Source organism: Nicotiana sylvestris, chromosome 9 (assembly GCF_000393655.2).
Source record: "Nicotiana sylvestris chromosome 9, ASM39365v2, whole genome shotgun sequence".
NCBI lineage: Eukaryota > Viridiplantae > Streptophyta > Magnoliopsida > Solanales > Solanaceae > Nicotiana > Nicotiana sylvestris.
In genome coordinates, this window is record NC_091065.1 from 174,671,710 (window position 1) to 174,692,320 (window position 20,611).

Here is a 20,611-nt window from a genome sequence, read left to right on the forward strand (position 1 = left end):
GCTCCCGAACTTGGGTTCCCACAGTTTTGTTGTCTATTATTTTATAGTCTAGAAACTTGGCAACCACGAACTTCTTCAAGCATGCATCTTCTATCTTGTACTTCTTCTCAAGTGCGCCCCATAATTCTTTCGAAATAAATTCTGAAAAACAGTATAGGAACAAATCGAGTCCACTGAATACACAATGTGTCCTTAAGGAAATTATTCCCCTCAAGTACCTGGGGTTCTGGAATATATCCTCTCAGGATAGAATGATTTAACTCACCAGCATATTGGTACCAAAAACACAGATGGACAGCGAACCACTCCACGTGGATGTATTTCATCCTTATCTCAAATTTATCTTTAGATAAAATATCTCTACACATTTTTCAATGTGTAGAGATAAAGTAGACATAATTATTGACTGGATAATAACAATTAGATTTTATTTTGATCTCAACCGTCAGATGGATTTCTTCATAATCTCAACCGTCGGATGGATTGCTTCATAATCTCAACCGTTGGATGGATTTCATCCTTATCTCAAATTTATCTTTAGGTAAAAATATCTACACATTCTTCAATCTATAAAATGAACATCATTTAGGAAAATAACTAACGATTTTTAATTCATGTCAAAATCGAATCAAATATTCTTATTTATCTTCCGAAAATGAATTTCTACACTGAATGTTCATCTAATAATAATGATGAAAATTCCTCCTGCTCCTCCTCCTCATCATCTTTAAATTTAGATGATACTGTTGAAGAAGCGTTAATCTTACAAATATTCGCTTGAACAATTATATGTTACAGTATTTACAAGAATCTCAAAATAATGAAGTTTGCAGAGTTGGCTCCGTTCCAGGTAAAAATACGCTATTAAAGATACCTATCTTTAAATAATCCTTGATCATTTTATTATAACAGGTTTTAGTCACTTTAATTAAATCAAATAAAAGTTTGAAATTCGAATTCATAGAAATTTGAAATAGAGATCTACAATTTGAAAGCGTACAGTACTCCATAGTCCATACAGAATGGACCAAAAAAGGAAAAAAGAATAGCAGTACTCTTTAAACTGATGAAATTACTATAATAACCCTACCACGCAAGATGGACGTATTACATTCCAATATTCCATCTTTATCAAGATTTCTCAAATAGCATCACAATGGCCCCTCAATTGTCCTTAATAGCACAATAAGGTTAAAACTGTCATTACATACTAAACCACAACTAGGCGTGAGCCAATTTACAAAAAAGCCTCTAAATCACCAGATCCCGACACGTGTCCTCACTCTTCCTCCACTAGACAACCCAAAGGCCCCGATCCTACCCACAAACAAACACATAGAAAGCACAGTAAATTTGAACCAATAGATTCAAGTCACACGGATCGATGACGTGGCCAATATTTTGAAATCCCGCCCAAACGGAGCCGGACTTGAAAATTTCATTGCTTATATTCAATTTTATGAGTGCCCAAAATTTCTTTTGAGTCCCTAACCAAAGCCCCTTCTTATCTCTTCCCCTTTCAGCCCACAACACACACACACACACCCAACCGGCATATAACTCTGTTTCTTCCTCTCTTGTTGTCTATACCATATTATTCTTCTCAACCCTAAAGGTAACTCGTTAACTCACCTACGGCCCTGACTCGGCCGAGTCGTACTGGTTTTCGCCGATTTCAACCGATTCTGACCGGGTTTGCTCCTTTAATTGCAGGTTTAATCATGAAAGGAGGTAAATCAAAGGCTAAATCTGATAACAAGTGAGTACTCGTTTCCTTTTACTTATGATTTATTGTTTCGTATTTGAGTTTTAGATCTACGATTGAGGTGTGACTATGTGATATTTATGCATGTTTTGAATCTGTATGATTTTGTAAGTATTTTAATGATTATAATATACTTTTGGCTAATTATTACAGCCTATTTATTATATCTGAGATTTTTCTGTTAATTTTGGATCTACTTTTTTGTTTTTAATATGACTTTGGAGCATCACGACAGCTTGTCCGATTTAAATCTGTTATATTTTCCGGCGTTGTGAGCCTATGACTTTGTATGATTTTTTTCGTTTTAATGTGATTTTGACGAATTAATATATATATATATATATATATATATATATGTGCGTGTGCGTGTATTTGGTATTATTTCTCATTTATTTTGTTGATTTTTGATGATTTTGGTTCCTTGTTGATGGCTATTCGTGTATATTGTTGATATTTTCTAGTATTATCATCCTATAATTATGTTTTTTGGATTTTAATGTGAGATTTATGGGTTATTACAGGCTCGGCGTTAAGAAGGCCGCTCCTCAGACTAAAAAGGAGAAGCAGGCTGCCAAGGATCCCAACAAGCCTAAGAGGCCAGCAAGTGCTTTCTTTGTTTTCATGTACACATCTGAGCGCTTGTCTTATTATTTTTGTTGACTTTTCTGTTTAGTAAATCCTGAATTTAATAGTATTTTTTGTGACTTAATGAACAAAGGGAGGACTTCAGGAAGCAGTATAAGGAAAAACACCCAAACAACAAATCTGTAGCTGCTGTGAGTATTTCCCCTTTACAGATCCGAAGTCATTGTAGAATTCCCCTTTGTTTGTGTTTGATCGAGTTTTTGTTATCCTTATAATCGTTTCTAGGTTGGTAAAGCTGGCGGTGACAAGTGGAAACATTTGTCAGATGCTGTAAGTATCTACTTTTCAGCATTTAACTAAAATAATATTTTTATTTGTATGTCCATAATATTTGCACGAGAAGAGTTCGACTAATGGTCAATGAGAATTCATGTAGCTGAGCCTGACTTGTTACAGCCAGAGGATAATTGTCATAATTTTACCAATTAGCTGTCTGATTTCTGGAATTATCTCATACCTAATTATGTTTTTGACAATAATATAGGAGAAAGCTCCTTACATAGCAAAGGCAGAGAAAAGGAAGGCTGAATATGAAAAGAACATGGATGCTTATAACAGGCGACAGGTAAAAACCTTGTGTATAGTTCCTTTATGCCCTCTATGTTATGATGTGGTTTTGGTTCTAAAGAACTCTTCATTTGTTCTTCTGTTTAGGCTGGTGAAGCTGAAGAAGAGGAATCTGACAAGTCAAAGTCTGAGGTTGACGAGGAAGAAGGAAGTGACGAGGTTTGTGTTTTGATGAAATGATCATTAGTTTCTTTAGTTTTGATTTTGGGGTATGTGTATTGATTTTGAAAGTTTGTTTGCTCAGGAGGAGGAAGATGATGACTAAAGGAAGTGTTAGTTGATGAAGAAATTGGTTGGAGGAGTTGTGTAATATCTTAGAGATTTCCATATATGACTTCCTCTTTTTCCTATTAAATACTTGTCTTTTGTTTATCTTTTGGGGTATCTTAGGGTATGGAAAAAGATGAAATTAGGAAAGTGCTGCCTTTAAAGCTCAAATGACTATGTACTTTTTTAATTTGATGCTGCAGCTTAATGTTTATTCGGATAGGCCTTAGTTCTTTCTTGGCCAGTATATGGAAATCATGTGTTTTTGCTAATTAATTTTGTAGCTTTGTTGGTCAAAAATCTCTCTGGTGTTGATTTCTTTTATCTGGTGATGTTTCATTTTGACCTCTAGAGGTAGCTCTCTTGTTTGCCCCCCCACCCCCCAGAACCACACGCATTTTTTTTACACTATGGTGGCGGGGGGACCGGATCTAATGCTTATAGATCCATACCAAATGTGCGAAAATATCTTGCGTCTATTCAGTCGGATAAAATACTTGTGCATACCAAGTTGTCTTTGCTTTTGGTGTGGTATCCCATCTGACTTCTCTCTTGGACCCGCTTTTTCGTTGAAATGTGAATAATTTGTCTGTTATGGATTTGTTTGTCCTTTTCCATTATATTTCTCTTTGGTAATGTGTCGATGCCATGTGCTTTACTACACCGTGTTTACTTATTTGCTGCTCGGGTTTCATTTTTTGAGTCTTTGTTGTGTTTAATATGAGGTGACTAATGGACTAAGTATAAGTGGGTAGCGTTGAGAGAGACTTCTCGCCTTGGAACTCAAGATATTTTTTGTTGTTTTTGCAACGATATTTTTGTTATGATACTAATTGTAATTATTGGGAGGAGTAGAGGGTGTATACCCCACCTAATATATATTATTCTAAAGTCGGTTGCTCTTGAAAACAGAAAATGTTAGTTAACAATATAGCGCCTAAAGGAAATGTGCGCCCACTGCTCTGATTCTATGGCATTTCCAATTGATGTGATGCTTGACTAACAGGGAAGAAAAGAGGGTGAATGATTGTACAGGAGGTGTATTAAATTTCAATTAATTTTGGAGAAAAAGGCAAGATATTCTTTGCTTGTGAAGTAGGAAATTTATTAAGTTTGAACTGTTTATACCACTTTTTTTTTGGTAACGAAGATATTTATTTCGCTTTGTTTAAGAGTTATTATAAATTGGGACTTTTTTAGGACACAAAGTTCCTAGCTTGTTCAGTTCAAAAGTAGGAACAAAAGGGGGCGGGGATAAGTACAACATAGGATTTCGAAAAATGTTCGAGTTGCTTCCATGTTTTGCCATAGCATCAACCACTTCATTTGCTTCTCTGAAGACGTGAGTGACCTGAGGCTCTCCTGTTCTAGTAAGCATCCATCTGCAATCAGTAATCAAATTTTGATACGGACCATTATCGTTAGTAAGCATGTTAATTAAGACACTGCAATCTATTTCAATCACTAATCGCCTAATGTTTTGTTGAATAGCTATTTTTAGACCCTGAATAAGGGCGAGTTCGTCCATGTATATGTTAGTAGCGTGAGGAATGGACATGTTAAAGCCTATAATCCAATTGCTTTCGCAGTTCCTGATATCCCCCACCAATGTCGCCCCTCCCAGGGTTGCCTAAGCTAGAACCATCTATGTTTAGTTTAAAAATTCCCCGATAAGATGGCTTCCATTTTATGTAGACGGTCGTCTTGGGGTTAGGACTCTGTATAGGCTCTGTTAACAACTTAAATTCCGTTGCACTTTTAACGATGTTTTTTAAGGAGAGGAGATTTATTGTTATTTAAAATGACATTATTCTTTGTGGATCCAGATGTGCCAAAGAGTAAAGGGAAGGATATCTGCCTTAGTTAAGTATCTGTTAAAGGAGGATTTAGTGTGGCAAAGAGGTTTTAGCCAATTATGCATAGTGAGCTCATTGCGAGGCTGATCTGGGTATTTGTAAGAGCTTCCCAATTGATCCCAAATAGGTTTTGAGTGTCGGCAGTTGAAGAACATATGTTCCATGTCTTCTTCTTCATTTTGGCAAATATTGCAAATGCTAAAGTTAATGATTTTCCTATTATGTAGCATTTTGGAGGTGGGTAACCTGTTAGGGACAACTGTCCATAAGAAGGACTTGATTTTGTTTAAGGTGTCAAGTTTCCATAGCCAAGAAATGTTAGTCCAGTTTCCTTCTTCTTTGGACTGGGCTTGGATAATTTTGTAAGCAGCCTTTGTCGAGAAGGATCCATTAGGTCCCTCTTCCCAAGTAAATTTGTCTATTGCCGGCTCGCTCTGCTTGACATATGTGCTAAAAAAATTTTATAAATGGTTTTTGGTAGTTCGAAAGATAGGATATTGATATTGAAAGAGCCCTCCACTAGAATAGAACTTAGGGGGAGATTTATTTCATTGAGAAGCAGAGGCCCCTGTATGAAGGATCGAAGGGGGCCTGAGTCTATGATCTAGGCATCATGCCAAAGGTTGATGGATTCCCCATTTCCTACTTCCCAGTGTATGCCTTTTTCGCAGATTTTTCCTCCAATACAGATATTTTTCCAGGTGTGGGTTCCTCCTTTTTTCTCTAGGTCCTTCCACCTGGAAGAGTCCATATTGATGTTATATCAATTTTGTAGGACTTGAACCCATAGAGATTGTTTTCCCTTGCAAATCTCCATGCCAGAGTTGCATTAAATGATTGGTTTTTCCATTTGGCTTTATATAGTCCCAGACCTCATTCCTTCTTGTTCCTAGTTACTGTGTTCCAATTTGTGAGGTGACATTTTCTCTTTTCAGATGTACTCCCCCACAGGAAGTTTCTTTGAATGGTGTCAATTTGTTTTAGTGTAGCTTTTGGGAGGCTATAAATGTGCATGACATGATTAGGGATTGCTGCAAGAGTGGATTTTATTAGGGTAGTCCTACCTGCTGTAGTCAGGAGATTAACTTTCCATCCCTGTAGTCTACTGTTAAGGCTATCAATGATAGGTTGGAAATCTTTTTTGGATGGATTTGAGTTCAGGATTGGGAATCCTAAGTATTTCCCTGCTTCATTCGAGTGTTTCATGGATAAACATTGACTAATGTATTCCTTGTTTCTGGAGGAGGTATTTTTGGAGAACATAACTCTTGACTTGTGAAAGTTAATGGATTATCCCGAATAGTTGCAGAATTTATTAAGGGTGTCTATTATTGAATTACAACTTTTTTGGTTGGCTTCTGCCATCAGGATTAGGTCGTCTGCAAAGAATAGGTGAGACAACTGTGGTCCTTTATTAGACATTTTATGGGGGTTTATCTGCAACAGTCAATTTCATGGTGTATAAGCCTAGATAGCATTTCCATGCAGATTATGAATAGGGATAGGGATAGGGGATCCCCTTGTCCAATCCCCCTCGTTGGTCTAAAAAAGTCCATGCTAGACCCGATTATCAGGATTGAAGTTTGAGTGGTCGAAATGCAAGACATTATTAGGTCAATCATATCTTTGGGGAAATTTAAAGAGATTAGTGAGAATCTTACGAAGGACTATTCTATTTTGTCGAAGGCTTTTTCCAGGTCTATTTTAATTAACATTTCCCTTTCTTCCCTTTAGTTCTTTTGAAGTAAGACACTACTTCGTTCACAATGATGGCATTATCAAAGGCTCTTATCCCTTTTAGGAAGCTTGTTTGTGTGGGGTGTATGACTTTTGAGAGCAGTGGTTTGATTCTATTAAATAAATCTTTGTAATTATTTTGTAGGCAGTGTTGCAGAGGCTTATAAGTCTAAATTGTTTAATAGTTTCTGGACTTTTACATTTTGGAATTAAACAGATGTAGGTTTTGTCCATTTCCTCCGTCATTATTTTATTTCGAAATATCTCCTTACAAAATCTAATTAAAACATTTTTTGTTTCATTCCAGAACTTTTGGAAAGAGAAAAGGTGAAGGCCATCCGGTCCTGGCGCTTTATAAGGTTTAAAGGAGAAGACTGCCTGTTTAATTTCCTGGAGGTTTGGTTCTAAGCTCAGTGTAGGGTGGTCCCAACTACTAAGAGTAGTATAGTAGGACATTGGAGTTTGGTTAGTTATGGAGGAAGTATGACTTGTTTTAAAGAGATTGTGGAAGAATTCAGTAATTAAAGGAATAATCTCCTTTTGGTCGTAGAACCAATTACCCCCCTCAACTCTTAAGCTAAGGAATCTATTTTTTCTTGTACGTTATATTGTGGTAATGTGGAAGAACTTTGTGTTTGCGACTCCCTCATTTAGCCATTGTACTCTTTACTTGAGTTTCCAGAATTTCTCTTCTAGTTTTAAAAGTCCATTAAGGTCTTCTGTTAGGGTTGATTCCAGGTCTCTTAGAAATTGACTAGTAGTATATTTAGGGGATTTTTGTATCCCATTGATCCTAGCCAGGGTAACATTTTTTCTATGGAAGATATTCCCAAATGTAGTTATGTTCCAGTTTTTTACTTCTTTTGTGAAGTTTTCAATAGCCGTTAGAATAGAGTCATTGACGTTCAAATTGGCTTCCACTAGAGGTTTAAAGGACGGGTGGGACAACCACATTGATTCTATTCTAAAGACTTTATTTTCACGGGGCATACTTCTTCTTAATTCAAGTTTTATAGGGCAGTGATCCGAGTAAACCCTGGTTAAGTGAGTTACTTGGGCTTCAGGGTATATATTAATCCAGTTGGTGTTTGCCATATATCTATCTAACCTTTCTATTATTATTAACTTAGATTTTTTCCTTTTATTTGACCAGGTGTACTTTGGACCTTTAAACCCTAGGTCTAGGAGTTCACAGTAGTCAATACAGTTTATGAAGTTGGAAACCTTATTATTATTGACTGGTAATCCACCAAAATTTTCATTTGCCCCTGTCACTTCATTAAAGTCCCCCGCGATTAACCAGGGGCCTTTAAAGGAGTTTGCTACTATTTTTAGGTTATTCCATAAGATACTTTTTTCCTCTAATAAACAGCTAGCATAAATTACTGATAAAAGCCATTGGTGTAGGGAATCTTTTACCTTTACCATGATGCGAATTTCCTACTCAATGCTAGCTTATTGATCCACTGTCACCTCTGTTTCATTCCACATCATAACCATTCCACCTGAGTTGCCCTAAGCTGCAACTTGGGTCATTTTTGTAAACCCAAAGTCCTCCATTATAGCTTGGTGTTCCGCTAACTTTGTTTCCAGTAAGGCCACCAGAAAGGGTCTGTTATAGTCTAACATTGATCTAAATATCCTCCTGAACTCCTCATTACCCGCTCCCCTGCAATTTCAGATTATGACACTCATTGATCTATTTAGGGTTTGGGATGTATCTACCTGTGCCTATCGTGAAGTCTCTTGATGTGGACTCCCCCATGCCATGTTGACTTGGTTCATCCAGTGGTGCTCGTACAAGGTTGGGATTATTTCTGTCCCATATTTGTAAATTCCCGGGGGGCTTTGAAGAATTCTTATATTGATCGAGAATTTCCTCAAGTCGTGCGGGCAGCGTAAGATGTATCATTTTTCTCTTCTTTCCTTGAACACCAGCGTCTTTGGGTCCCTTATCATGCCGTACTCCACTCGTCTTGCTATCGATGATCCTTCCTCGTCTTCCCCCTCGTCCGTCTGTGTTTGAGCAAGTGCATGGGAATTGTTTGGTACCGTTACTGTAGCTATCCTCAACTCCTTCGTTACTATTTGAGCAAGGTAGCTCGGATTTTCCAGCTGAATCGTGATGTCTCGCCCTTCCAACTAGAGGTTCAGATTGAGGGAGAAACATGTCAGCCCGTACTCCAGCCATGACTGTGGAGCATGATTCATTGGTAATGGTGGTGTTGTGCAGATTATTGGCTCCGGTGGGTTCATGGGTGGGTAAGGTGCATGGTGTGGTATTCTTGGTTGTTGTCTCATCCAAACATTTCTCCTGTTTCTGTTGTGCCTGCGTTGGTAGTTGGTCTGATGAAATCTGGCCATGGTGTTGTTCGTTGAGCTTTGGCAATAAGGGAGTTGTATTTTTGGATGGTGAGAGCTTGTTGGAGTTGGAAGATAAAGAAGTTGATTTGTTGAACATTGGTGTAATGTACAAGGTTGATGGGACTTGATTATCAGCTTTTTGGTTTGATTTTTGTTTTGAGAGGATTTCTTCAATGGTTTTTGTTGGAGTGATTTGTGACAGAAAGTAGTTTGAGGTAGGTTTTTTTTTGTGTGTGGATGTAGGAGACCTAGTTGTAGGATGATTGTAATCAACATTAAATGTTGACGAGGCTTTGTCTAAAGTGGGATTATGGTCTATGTCCATCAGATTGTACCTGTTTGTTAAGCTTAGGACTTTGTCTTCAGCATGCTCTTTTGTTTCTTGGTTCTTTAGTTGTTGTCCGCTGGTTTTAGAGGTAGAGTCTGCCTTTTTTTTGTTGCAGAGTATGTGGGTTCTAGGGTAGTGAATTGGGGCATTAATTGTGATGTGGAGGGGTTTGACAAAGGAGGGGTAAGGGGTTGTCCAATGTACTTTTGTACAAAGGGGCTTTAGTGCTGGTGCAATAGCTAAGTTTTCCTACGTTTTTTTTGATCATTTTCGTTGGGTAAGTTCCTAGGGTTGACTAGTGTTTCAACAATGTGGACTAGGTTATGTTTTTGGTTGGGGGGAAAGGTATTGACCGCAGGGTTAAGCACGTTGTTGTCCTTGGGCAAAGGAGCATGTTGTGAACGTTGGAAGTTTTCCAGATTTGGTTCCTCATTTCTGGTTTCCTCGTTTCTGGTTCTTGTGGTTCCAGTTGGCCCGATTTTGTTTGAGGCAGTGGTATCATTTAGGTTAGAACTAGTCCAGGTTTGAGTTATTTTTGGTTTTCTTTGGTGTGTCACAATTGTCCAGTGGTCTATTTCTTTGGTTGGGGTTTCAACCTCCATGGACCTACTATTGTTAGTATCATTGCTTGGTTTTGAGGTAGATGTTGCATTGGGGCAGTTATTTGAATTGTGCCCTAGCCGTCCACAAGACTCGCATAACAGGTTAAAACTTTCGTAGGCTGTTTTTTGGTACTGATTTCCTATGATGATATGTGTTTTAAGGGGTTTCTCAATAGGTGTTAGTATACATAATCTTGCATATTTACCTCTAGTGGCTGAGGTGGTGCACGTGTCGATCCTAATAAGTTTTCCTAGTTTGTTTCCTATTTTGTGAAGAATCTCATAGTCGTAGAACTTCGTTGGGAGCTCTGGTAATCTGGCCTAGTCTGCTGAGAAGGTTAGTGATGCTGTTGAGGCGATGAATCTGGGCTCCCATTTCCTTACAGTGAGGAAATAGTAATAGTAAGATATAACCACCTAACAAGCTATTTCAAAACTATACAATTTTTCACTAGTATAATCTGTTTCTCTTATCATACTAAGCGCTAGTTTTTTGAAGAATAAAATCCAAATTCAGCCTCTTCAAACACCATCATGACAGTGCTTCCTATGAATTAAGAAGTGGTTTAATATGGTTTAATATGTTGTTGATTTGTAATTTTAGTCTTACTAGAATAAAATTAAGTATAAATCGAGCACGAAACTCACAACATGTGGGAACACTTATGAAAATTTTAAGAAAATAAACTTGAATGTACAATATCTCTGAAAGTTTTCCTTTAATTAATCGACCGTAGCCTGTTTTCTTTCACGCCATTGGATGTAGTTCTAATTTAGTTTTTGTAATTAAGTTTTTTCAAGTATTCAATAAAGGGTATTCTTAAGCAGATTTTTTTTTTTTTCGTTTTAGGAGAACAATTATTTGTTTTAAAAAGAATGTCAAACCTCCATGGTATAATATTACGTTGTAAATGATTTTTCCAAATAAGTACTTAACTTTTAATGTAAGGAAAATGGTCAAATTTATCCATGTGTTATTTTGTGAATAAACTACTCTAATATTACTCGCGCCATTAGAAAAAAATATTATTTTTTCCATGACCCCCTAACAGAGCTCCAAAGTGCGATATAATCAGACTTATGATAGCATTCCTATATAACAATCTTTCACTATAAAAGCTAAATTTTTTTATATTCAATTTTTATGTTATGTTATAATATATATCTTCTATAATAACACTTCATTATAGGAGCCAAAAGATATTGGAATGAAGGGGGATGTTATAGAGAGACTTGACTGTAGTTATAAACCATAAGCAACATTGAAGGTGTAAATTCGGACATTTTTCTCAAAAAAATTGGTCACATGAAAATTACCTATTTTATGCTGGAGAGGGGTATTCAAACCGAACCGGAAAACCGCACCAAACCGAAAAACCAAACTAAACCGATTAAAAAATCCGACTAGGTTTGGTTTGACTTGGTTTGGTATTGAATAAAAAAACCCGAACCAAAACGACATATAAATATATAAATTTTATTTATATTTTTAAGACTTTATAGTGAATTTTCTTTAAAAAATGTAGAAATATTTGGGGTACTCTCATGTATTAATCTTGAAAGCGTAAATTAACAAAAAATTATTGTTAGACGACTACGAAAATAACTATCATGTGTTACTAAAAAAATTCTCCCATTAGAATATTTTAATAGATCATATGTTTGTCAATTTTTTTCCATATTTACTAAACATATATTCACTTATCAAAACTTTATCTATAATTTTAACAAAGTAAGATTGAAATAATATTCATGTAACAAAAAAACCCGAAAACCCGAAAAATCCGACAAAACCGAACCAATCCAAACCGATATAGTTGATTTAGTTTGGTTTTGATAAAAACCGAACCAACCCGGTTCATGTACACCCTCACTAGAGCCTGAAGCTTCACTAAAGGCAAAGGCAAATACCACACAATTTCCCTCGTCCCATGAACCAAACGACCCCTTAAATATACAAAAAGTATGCTACTTTAGAAATAAATAACTTAAAATAACCCGGCTGCCGGTTCATTTCCGGGCCTGGCTCGGTTTTCCGGTTTGGGATGTGTGGAAACTTGAACCGTCTGTAAAATCATTAATTCTTCAGTTCAGAAAACACTAGGGAGACGAAAATGGCAGCTACAGGAAAATGCTTCCTCGTCACTGGCTCTCCTGTATACTCTTATCTCCCATTTTTGTTACTTTGTATAAAATCTGAAATTTACAGTCATTTTTTTTTTGCAGGGTGTTGGAAAGACAACTTTGATAGTTAGAGTACTCGAAACCCTCAGAAATTCCAATCCTAATTTGAAATTTCAGGGTTTCTATACTCGTATGTCTCTCTCTCTCTCTTCATTTGTTCCTGTTTATAATATTAGCTGTGTATATATTCTCAATATCTTTAATTATACTATTTGGAGTGTCTAATTTACAAATATATACTATGATTGAATAACTCTTGAGTTGTTGATTTAAATTTGGTGAAGGGGAGATTAGAGAAGGAACGGAGAGGGTTGGGTTTGAGGTCGTGACGCTCGATGGCCGTAAAGGGCTTCTTGCTTCTAACAAAATCTCCAGGTGCTTCTGATTTCTTCTTAATTACTAAGTAATTTCTATACACATGCATACGCGGCTTATCTGTTTGTTTTGGTGTTTTATCTAAGTAATTTATGCTGAAGTTGTCAAGTCTTAGCTCTGTGTTCTCATCTCTGGTCTTCTATATTTTTCATCTCCAATTCTGTATCAGTCTAATTCTCATCCCCTTTCTTCTTAGATTTATGTTGCTCTATCCTTACTATCGTTAGCATCTACATTGTAATCACAATTACTGTTGAGTTAATATAATCAGTTGGTTGGGTGTAATATCGGGTTTGTTACAATTGGTAAATAATTATTGTCTTTGTATAAGCTCAATAGATAATAGATTTTTTCTTGAGTAAAACATTTTGCAAAAAAAAGAAAAAAAGGATGATACGTGGTAGATGTGCTTATAAAAGCTATGTTTTGTTGCTTAAAGCGATGAACTGATGCGAAATTAGGGGCTATCACTTCATGCCGAAACCATGCATTCAGAGAAGCGCCGTGATTCCAATAAATTGTGCGCTTCACTTATCATTTTTTCACTTCAAGCCTTGTGGACCTTGTCACTTTTTTGGGCTCGTCGCTTTTAAAAACAATGCAAGGTAGATATATAAGTGCTGGTTGTTGAACCAAGTGTGGTTGTTAGGTGAAGAAGGGTGGACAAGTTTGGCGTAATCCTTGAGTTGCTGAAGCAACAAATTTCTAGGTCAAAAGGAAAAGAGTAAAAGAAAGAAAAGAAAGGGAAAATGTAGAAGTGCTTTTGGAAAGTATAATAGTAGAAGGTTGCCATTGCAGGTCATGAATTGAGATGGACCACTGTAATGACAAGTAGACAATGAAAGATTCTGGTTTATTGGCTTGGTGAAATTGGGGCTTCTTGGTAACAAACTGCTTGTTGAACCCTCCTCTAAACTCATAACTCCAATGGCATTCAGGCTAGAGATTGGACATAAAAGCATGTTTAAACCAGTTGGGACATTTCAAAGCAATATGGTTAAAATAGAAAGAGAATTTGTACTGTTTAGAGAGGTTGAAGTATGAACAGCCAAGAACACCATCACCACAAGTTTGAAAATTTTCTTGCAAACCAAATCAATGGCTAAGAAAAGGGATAAGAAGCATTAGGAGAATATTGCCAATGATCCCAACCTTTATAGTGGCCCTTGTTATTTTTTCCTTGACCTGTCCACCATTTGAACCTTGGATGACGGAATGTTAGAAGAAGTTTTGAGAGGACATAGAAGGTCCATTTTGTGTCAGCGTATACTGCTAATAAGCTGTTTGAGGAGTGAAGTAATCCTAGGTAGCTGTATTGATATGTGCTTCCTCAGTTAAGAATACGGGCTGCGAGATTATGAATGATGGCACTGACCAGTGGCATTAAGCCTGGAAACAGAAGTGTGACCAGAGAGGGGTGATCCTTGGATGGTTTGAGTCACAACATTTTCGTTGACAGGTTTTCAATCCTTTGGAGGTTTCACAAGGTTGTCAAGAACAAGGGGTGAGCGACTAGTATTAATCCAGTTAAGGGTGACAGTGCTTTATTGAATCCATAAAGAATACTCATCGTGAGTGGGTGATGGACATGGAATGGAACCATCCACCAAGAAGATGAAGTATTGATTTTTAGCATAGTGGAGAAAGAAGAGGTAGCCTTTTTAGTATAGTGAGGAAACCTTCCCGGTGAGGTAATTTGTGTAGGTAAATTCAATTGGTAGAACTCTTCTGATGTTGGAATAGTTGTGCAGAAGATCAATAGAAGATTGAGGGGGAGTGAACTGAGTAGAGGAAGTCTAACGAGACCTTGGTTTTGATATCAAGTTGAGACTATGAAACATAATGTTTCTAGTACTTTCTTATGATGACGTAATAATTTAGTGATGTCCCTCTCGAAAAGAGTACCCCCTCCCTTCCATTTTATGTGAACCTAAGTTTAAGAAAAAATGAATACTTTTAAAACTTGTGCTCCTAAAAAGACATAGCATTTGTGTGACAATTACTCTTTTAAAACTTGTGGTGTTAAACATGACAAAGTATTTGTGTGACTATAAAAACTTTTATTTGAGGGTAGAATTGGAGGTTTAAGTTAAATTGTTTCCAAATTTAGAAATGTATCACTTTTTTGGAACGGACCAAAAAAAAAATATGCTCACGTAAACTGGAACGGAGGGAGTAATAACTTAGTGATGTTGTTTACACAATCGTATAAAAAAAGTATAGCAAAAAGTGGAGAACCTACACAAAAGTATGGTTTCTTAAGAACACAGAGTCATCTGTACTAGCATGAATCTCTTGGTTGTCCACTGTCCAAAAGTTATAAAAATAATTAAAGGCATACTCTAATTTGTACAAAGTCTTAATTTGAAGTAGTGCCATGTCCTGCCTAATCACCTCTCCCCAGTACTTCTTAGGCCTCGCTCTCCCCTTCCTCTGACCCGTCATGGTCAACCTCTCACACCTCTTAACCGGGACATTGGTGTCTCTTCTCTTCACATGCCCGGACCATCTCAATCTCGATTCTCGCAACTTGTCTTCTGCAGGAGCCACACCCACCTTGTCCCTAATAACTTCATTTCTAATCTTATCTCTCTTGGTGTACCCACACATCCATCTCAACATCCTCATTTCCGCCACTTTCATCTTCTGAACATGAGACTCCTTGACTGGCCAACACTCGACTCCATATAACATAGTCGGTCTAACTACCGCCTTGTAGAACTTGCCCTTAAATCGTGATGGTACATTCCTATCACGCAAAACACCAGATGCGAGTCACTATTTCATCCATCCCGCTCCAATACAATAACATCTTCGTCAATCTCACCATTACCTTGTATTACATACCCAAGGTATTTAGTACTCTCTCTCTTGGGGATGACTTGTGTATCAAGCTTCACTTCCTCTTCAGCTTCATGCGTCCCAACACTGAACTTGCACTCCAAATATTCTGTTTTCGTCCTACTCAACTTAAAACCTTTAGACTCTAGGGTTTGTCTCCACACCTCCAACCTAGCGTTAATCCCGAAATGCATCTTATCAATCAACACTATGTCTTCTGCAAATAACATACACCATGACACCTCCCCTTGAATGTGTCGCGTCAGTAAATCCATTGCCAGAGTGAATAAAAATGGGCTAAGAGCTGATCCCCGGCGCAACCCCATTACCACTGGAAAATAATCCGAGTCTCATCCCACAGTAAGAAAGAGAGCTCTCGTTTTCCTTTCTCTTTCGCACCCACACCTACATAAGTTTTAGGGGGCTATATTCCGAGCTCTACATCTACTTCATCTCCTTTTATATGTCCAGCTATTTGTCACATTCTCCCTTCATGTTGCTCATCTGTACCGCATGTCTATAAGTACCGCATGTCTATAAGGTCAAGTGTTGGTTTTCGAATCTCCACCGCTCATCATAATGCCTGGTCCTCGTTCCCAAATTTCCATTTGTCACTTGCCTAGTACTAGTAATGCTCTTTTGAAGTCCTTAACTCTTTTACTCTGCCCCCTCCAACAGCTAACAGCTAATAGTGGGTGTGACCACAGCCTCTCTACCTTCACAAAGGTGGGGTAAGGTCTGCGTACACACTACCCTCCCCAGACTCCACGATGTGGGATAATACTGGGTATGTTGTTGTTCCACGAGAAGTTTATCTGAAGTTTTTCCAACTTTTCAGTTATACTTGTCTGTGTGAGTATGAGGAACATGTAATATGTTGCGATACTTGCTAGTGTACTCTTGATCAAGACTTAACCACTTTGGACAACTACCTTTTCTTTACCCCACTCGACTTGTCCTGTTCTTTCAATCACAACAATCTAAACTCTAGGTCCCTGTTTGATGCTCCTAGCAGTAGCCCTAATATAAATTGTTGGAAGTGCTTTTATCCTGTGGTTGAACACCTGCACTAATTGCTTAATGTTGTCCACCTCTCTCATTAGTAAAATCTCACACATCTTAAGATTGATTTTTCAGCCTCGAAATTACTTGGACCACATTAGGACCTATCTCGGGTAAGATAACTAGAGTATCTCAGCATTACAAAATTTAGTAATTTACAAATATCAGGGTATCATCTGCGAACAAGGGATAGCGTCTAACTTATCGTTACTTCTAACTCTTGCCGTAAAGCCCTTCAGAAGAACCTTCTGCCACCACTTTGTCCGTCATCTTGCTCTCTCCATCATCAGAATGAGCAAAAAGAGAGATAATGAGTCTCGGCCTCAACCTTCTGGAGCTGTCGAGAAAACCACACAGTCTCCCTTAGACCAGGACTCAGCAACTCACCTTCGATATACAGAACTTACCCATTTTCTCCACTGTTCTCCAAAACCATCTTCAACATCACAAAATCCTAGAAATTCTAATTCACGTGATAGTTGACTGTTTGAAGGTCTAATTTGAATAGGAAACCTGGTCCTCCCTCTTTTCTTCTAGTACTTATTCTAGAAAGTTTCTTCCCAATCAAGTTATCTGAAAATGCATTTCTCGGTGAAAATGGTAATGATATGTAGTTAATTATGTCTCGAAGTATTTCTTGCCCTTTAACTTTATAGCATTATTCCACGAGAGTTTTATGAATTGAGAGTTCCATATGAGATGTTGTGTTCAGCCTATTTCTTTTGTTATTATATCCATCGGTTTTTAGTTATGGGAGAAATGAGAAGACTGAATAATTATCTGTTTATCTTCCAGTCCTTTTTCTCTCTGATGAATGATGTCAAATTTGATTCAAGTTGCTAGTTTCTGATAACTTACTCTTCCTCAAGTTCCTATTTTGGATCATAACATGCAGCATGAGTACTTTACCTGAAAAATAAAATAAAAATAATAATTGCAGCATGAGTAATTACAGTTGAGTTATTTTCTGTGAAGTGGTAACAAAAATGTCAAACGTTATAGCTTATATATTAAGGTTGTTTTCTAGTTCAGGCCAGCAATATGTTAAATTATCTGACTATGTTCTCATAAATAATGGCATGGTTTTTGTATAATTGTGTCATATTTGCTGAAGCATTTTTAGCCATGCAGCCCAGAGTCTCTCAGATGGCCCACTGTGGGAAGATACAGGGTAGATGTTGCGTCATTTGAGTCGCTGGCATTGCCAGAGTTGCAGGTCGGTTGAGTTGTTCGGTAGGATTTTAGTCTCATAAGAGGGTCTCTGACATTGCTGTCCTTTGCTTTGAGCGATAACTTTGTTTGTGCCTCTTCTTTAATAGCTTATCTTGATTGTAAATTATAAACCGTTTAATATGTCTCATCTTTACTTTATCAAATAAATAAAAAACTTGTCTGATCTGTAGTACATTGTATTTTGCCATTTTGATGGTTCATAAATTTGTTAGGTAAGGGAAGATACTGATCTCTTCATCATCGACGAAGTTGGGAAGATGGAGCTCTACAGTTCCTCATTCTTTCCAGCTGTACTAAAGGTCCTGCAATCCAATATCCCACTCTTGGCTTCTATCCCCATTCCAAAAGCAGGCCGAGATATTCCTGGAGGTATTCCCTCTATCTGTATGTTGTGCTTTTATGTAGGTCTAAAACTTACTTTTGTTGCGATCACACCGGTAATTTGATATACCAAATCCAAATCAATCACATTGCTAGCCAAGTATCTATGTACTACAGATTCATATTCATAGAAGAAATATCTTCTACTTTAGAGTGGTATAAGGGCCAAATAGATTTTATGCAAGGGTTTAGAGTAACTAAAGGGGCAGCTCGCCAATAGTCCAAAAATAAAAATGCTAATCGAACTTCTTTGACCATTTACCTTCATTGAAGCCACAAACAAGAGATGAAAACTCTGAAATTATGTTTGCTAAATAATTCTGCCCATACATGGATGCAAGTACATAAGCTATCAACTTGACCATTCTCGGGCACTCTGCATATTCAACTTATGCCTCTTTTCTTGGTCATTTTTTCACAAATCTTATACATATTTTATTTTATTGTCTTTTATTCTCCGCTTTGACCTCTCTGTTTTCCACAAGTTGTTGGACTTATAAACCAATTTTCTTTTACTCATCGAGGAAAAAATAAACCAACATGGTTTTGGATTTTTGCAGTTGCGAGGATGAGAAATCATCCAGGAGCTAGAGTTTTTACACTCAGTGCAAATAACAGGGATGCTATGAGAGAACAGATATGTTCCGCCTTAGCAGATATGTTGCAAAAGCCTTAGATGATGCAGGGCATAATGTTCCAGCTAATGTTGCAAATGCTTCTTGCTGTTAAACAAACTCGAATCTGATAGTTAATACTTCCAGAAATTTACCTTCCCTATAGGTTGCTTAATCACAGTTTTGTCCTTTGGAGATGCACTATTCAAGAAGACAAGAATGGGAGAAGTGGAATGTTTCCCCTTCTCCCTCGGAACTCGGAAGGTCCAACTCTTTGAACGCCTCTTTGAACACCATAGTTTAGAATGCTCAGAACTGCTGCTGCAAGATAGAGAGGACTTGAAGACGAGAGGACAAATGGACAAACGGTGTTTTATGACTCTAACTACAACCATCTGCCTCTTCTCAAATTTCACTAATGTCACAATCTCAACTTTTTGCCTGAAGCTTCAATTTCTTTACTGTCTTTAGTATGGTACTGAAAGGCTGAAAGATGCTTACTAAATGACTATTCTTGTTTGTGGATTGTAATCGTGTGCCTACAGCTCTTCCGTGAACTTTGGAGTTGGGAAATCATTTGTAGATTATGATTGAGCTTTTAGTTCACGTTACCATTTCCTTTACATTCAATTTTTTGGGGGGCGAAAAAACAAGAAACCAATATTTTGAGGTGAAAGTGTGATGCCTCTTGTTGAAGTTTCTTTTTAGGATCACAGTGGAAGGGACCTAAAGTTTTTACATGCCATATTCAGGAGGATGTAGATAAATTTCCTTTTCACTTTGGTGCAAAACATCATAAGCAAATAGATAAATTTCCTTTTCACTGTCACAATGTGCTTTACATTAAAGCAATAAACTTCACCTTCCGCTAGAAAAAGGAAGCTAGAAACAAGCGCCACGAGCAGTAGCTTACACAAGATTTTGCATAAACAATGTTGTTACCATTCGTCTTGTAGGCAGGTTTAGATTTAGGACTACATTGGTTTTATTAATGTTTTATTTCATGTCTCGTATTGATGTTTACGTTGTATTTATATATGATTTTTTTTTCTTTTTATTGACGAAATGGTGTCGGGTGACACCTCTTACAAATGGGTGTATCTGCCACTAGTCAGATACCATTACGTTCATTGCCTTCAGTTGGGTTGGTAAGGATTCTTGAAAGTTTACTGTGAAAATAGCACGGTATAGCCAGTTTTCGGACTAGTCATTCAAAAATAGTCAGCGTTTACCAAGTCAATGAAAAATAGCCACTATTTTGCTGCAACAGAGACCGGTCCAGCATAATATATTGGAGTTCGGTGCACTTGTGTATGAACTCCAGCATATTATGCTGGACCGGTATACTTGCTGGAACTCCAGTATATTATGCTGGAGTTCTAGTGTACTTATGCTGGAACTCCATCATATTATGCTGGAGTTCCAGCATACTTATCCTGGAACTCCAGCATAATATACTGGCGTATTTTCCGGGTTTTGAACAGTGTTTTCGCTCAGATTTATCTTTACATGAAAAATAACTAAATTTCGATTACTTTTAAAACTGAGATATTTTTGAATGACCAGATGTAAATCTGGCTATTTTTGAATTTCTCCCAAGTTTTCTGGCTCAAGATATGGGCCTTGATCGTAAATAAGGATTTTCACACATAGCCGGCCGACTTCATTATTTACTTTTCTTAGTCGCTATATATAGATTATACATGGCTATACACGTATTATAGATGAATTATACATATATTATATACTTTTCGACTATTTTTAGTTTAAGAGGTTAGGCAGATAGCTAT

General features: G+C 37.2%; 2 protein-coding genes across 2 annotated transcripts; both read left to right on the forward strand.

Annotated features, from left to right (window-relative positions):
- The first annotated feature begins 1,459 nt into the window (after positions 1-1,459).
- Positions 1,460-3,516, forward strand: LOC104240841 (HMG1/2-like protein). Its single transcript, XM_009795733.2, has 8 exons — positions 1,460-1,615; positions 1,714-1,759; positions 2,287-2,388; positions 2,484-2,541; positions 2,636-2,680; positions 2,895-2,975; positions 3,065-3,136; positions 3,222-3,516. The coding sequence occupies exons 2-8, from the start codon at positions 1,722-1,724 to the stop codon at positions 3,240-3,242; spliced, it is 417 nt and encodes a 138-aa protein (XP_009794035.1). The 5' UTR covers positions 1,460-1,615; positions 1,714-1,721; the 3' UTR covers positions 3,243-3,516.
- Positions 3,517-12,146: 8,630 nt separating this feature from the next.
- Positions 12,147-19,444, forward strand: LOC104240840 (uncharacterized). Its single transcript, XM_009795732.2, has 6 exons — positions 12,147-12,287; positions 12,358-12,445; positions 12,600-12,690; positions 17,725-17,809; positions 18,039-18,195; positions 18,768-19,444. Exons 1-6 carry the CDS (start codon positions 12,246-12,248, stop codon positions 18,881-18,883), a joined length of 579 nt encoding a protein of 192 aa, XP_009794034.1. The 5' UTR covers positions 12,147-12,245; the 3' UTR covers positions 18,884-19,444.
- The last annotated feature ends 1,167 nt before the right edge of the window (positions 19,445-20,611 follow it).

Bases quoted from the DNA above. Each gene is read 5' to 3' on its own strand.
- LOC104240841 (XM_009795733.2), top strand. From the start codon at position 1,722: ATGAAAGGAGGTAAATCAAAGGCTAAATCTGATAACAA. The intron at 2,681-2,894 runs GTAAGTATCTAC...ACAATAATATAG, and splicing joins GGAAACATTTGTCAGATGCT to GAGAAAGCTCCTTACATAGC. The intron at 3,137-3,221 runs GTTTGTGTTTTG...TTGTTTGCTCAG, and splicing joins AGGAAGAAGGAAGTGACGAG to GAGGAGGAAGATGATGACTA.
- LOC104240840 (XM_009795732.2), top strand. From the start codon at position 12,246: ATGGCAGCTACAGGAAAATGCTTCCTCGTCACTGGCTCTCCT. The intron at 12,691-17,724 runs GTGCTTCTGATT...TTAGCCATGCAG, and splicing joins GCTTCTAACAAAATCTCCAG to CCCAGAGTCTCTCAGATGGC. The intron at 17,810-18,038 runs GTCGGTTGAGTT...TAAATTTGTTAG, and splicing joins TGGCATTGCCAGAGTTGCAG to GTAAGGGAAGATACTGATCT.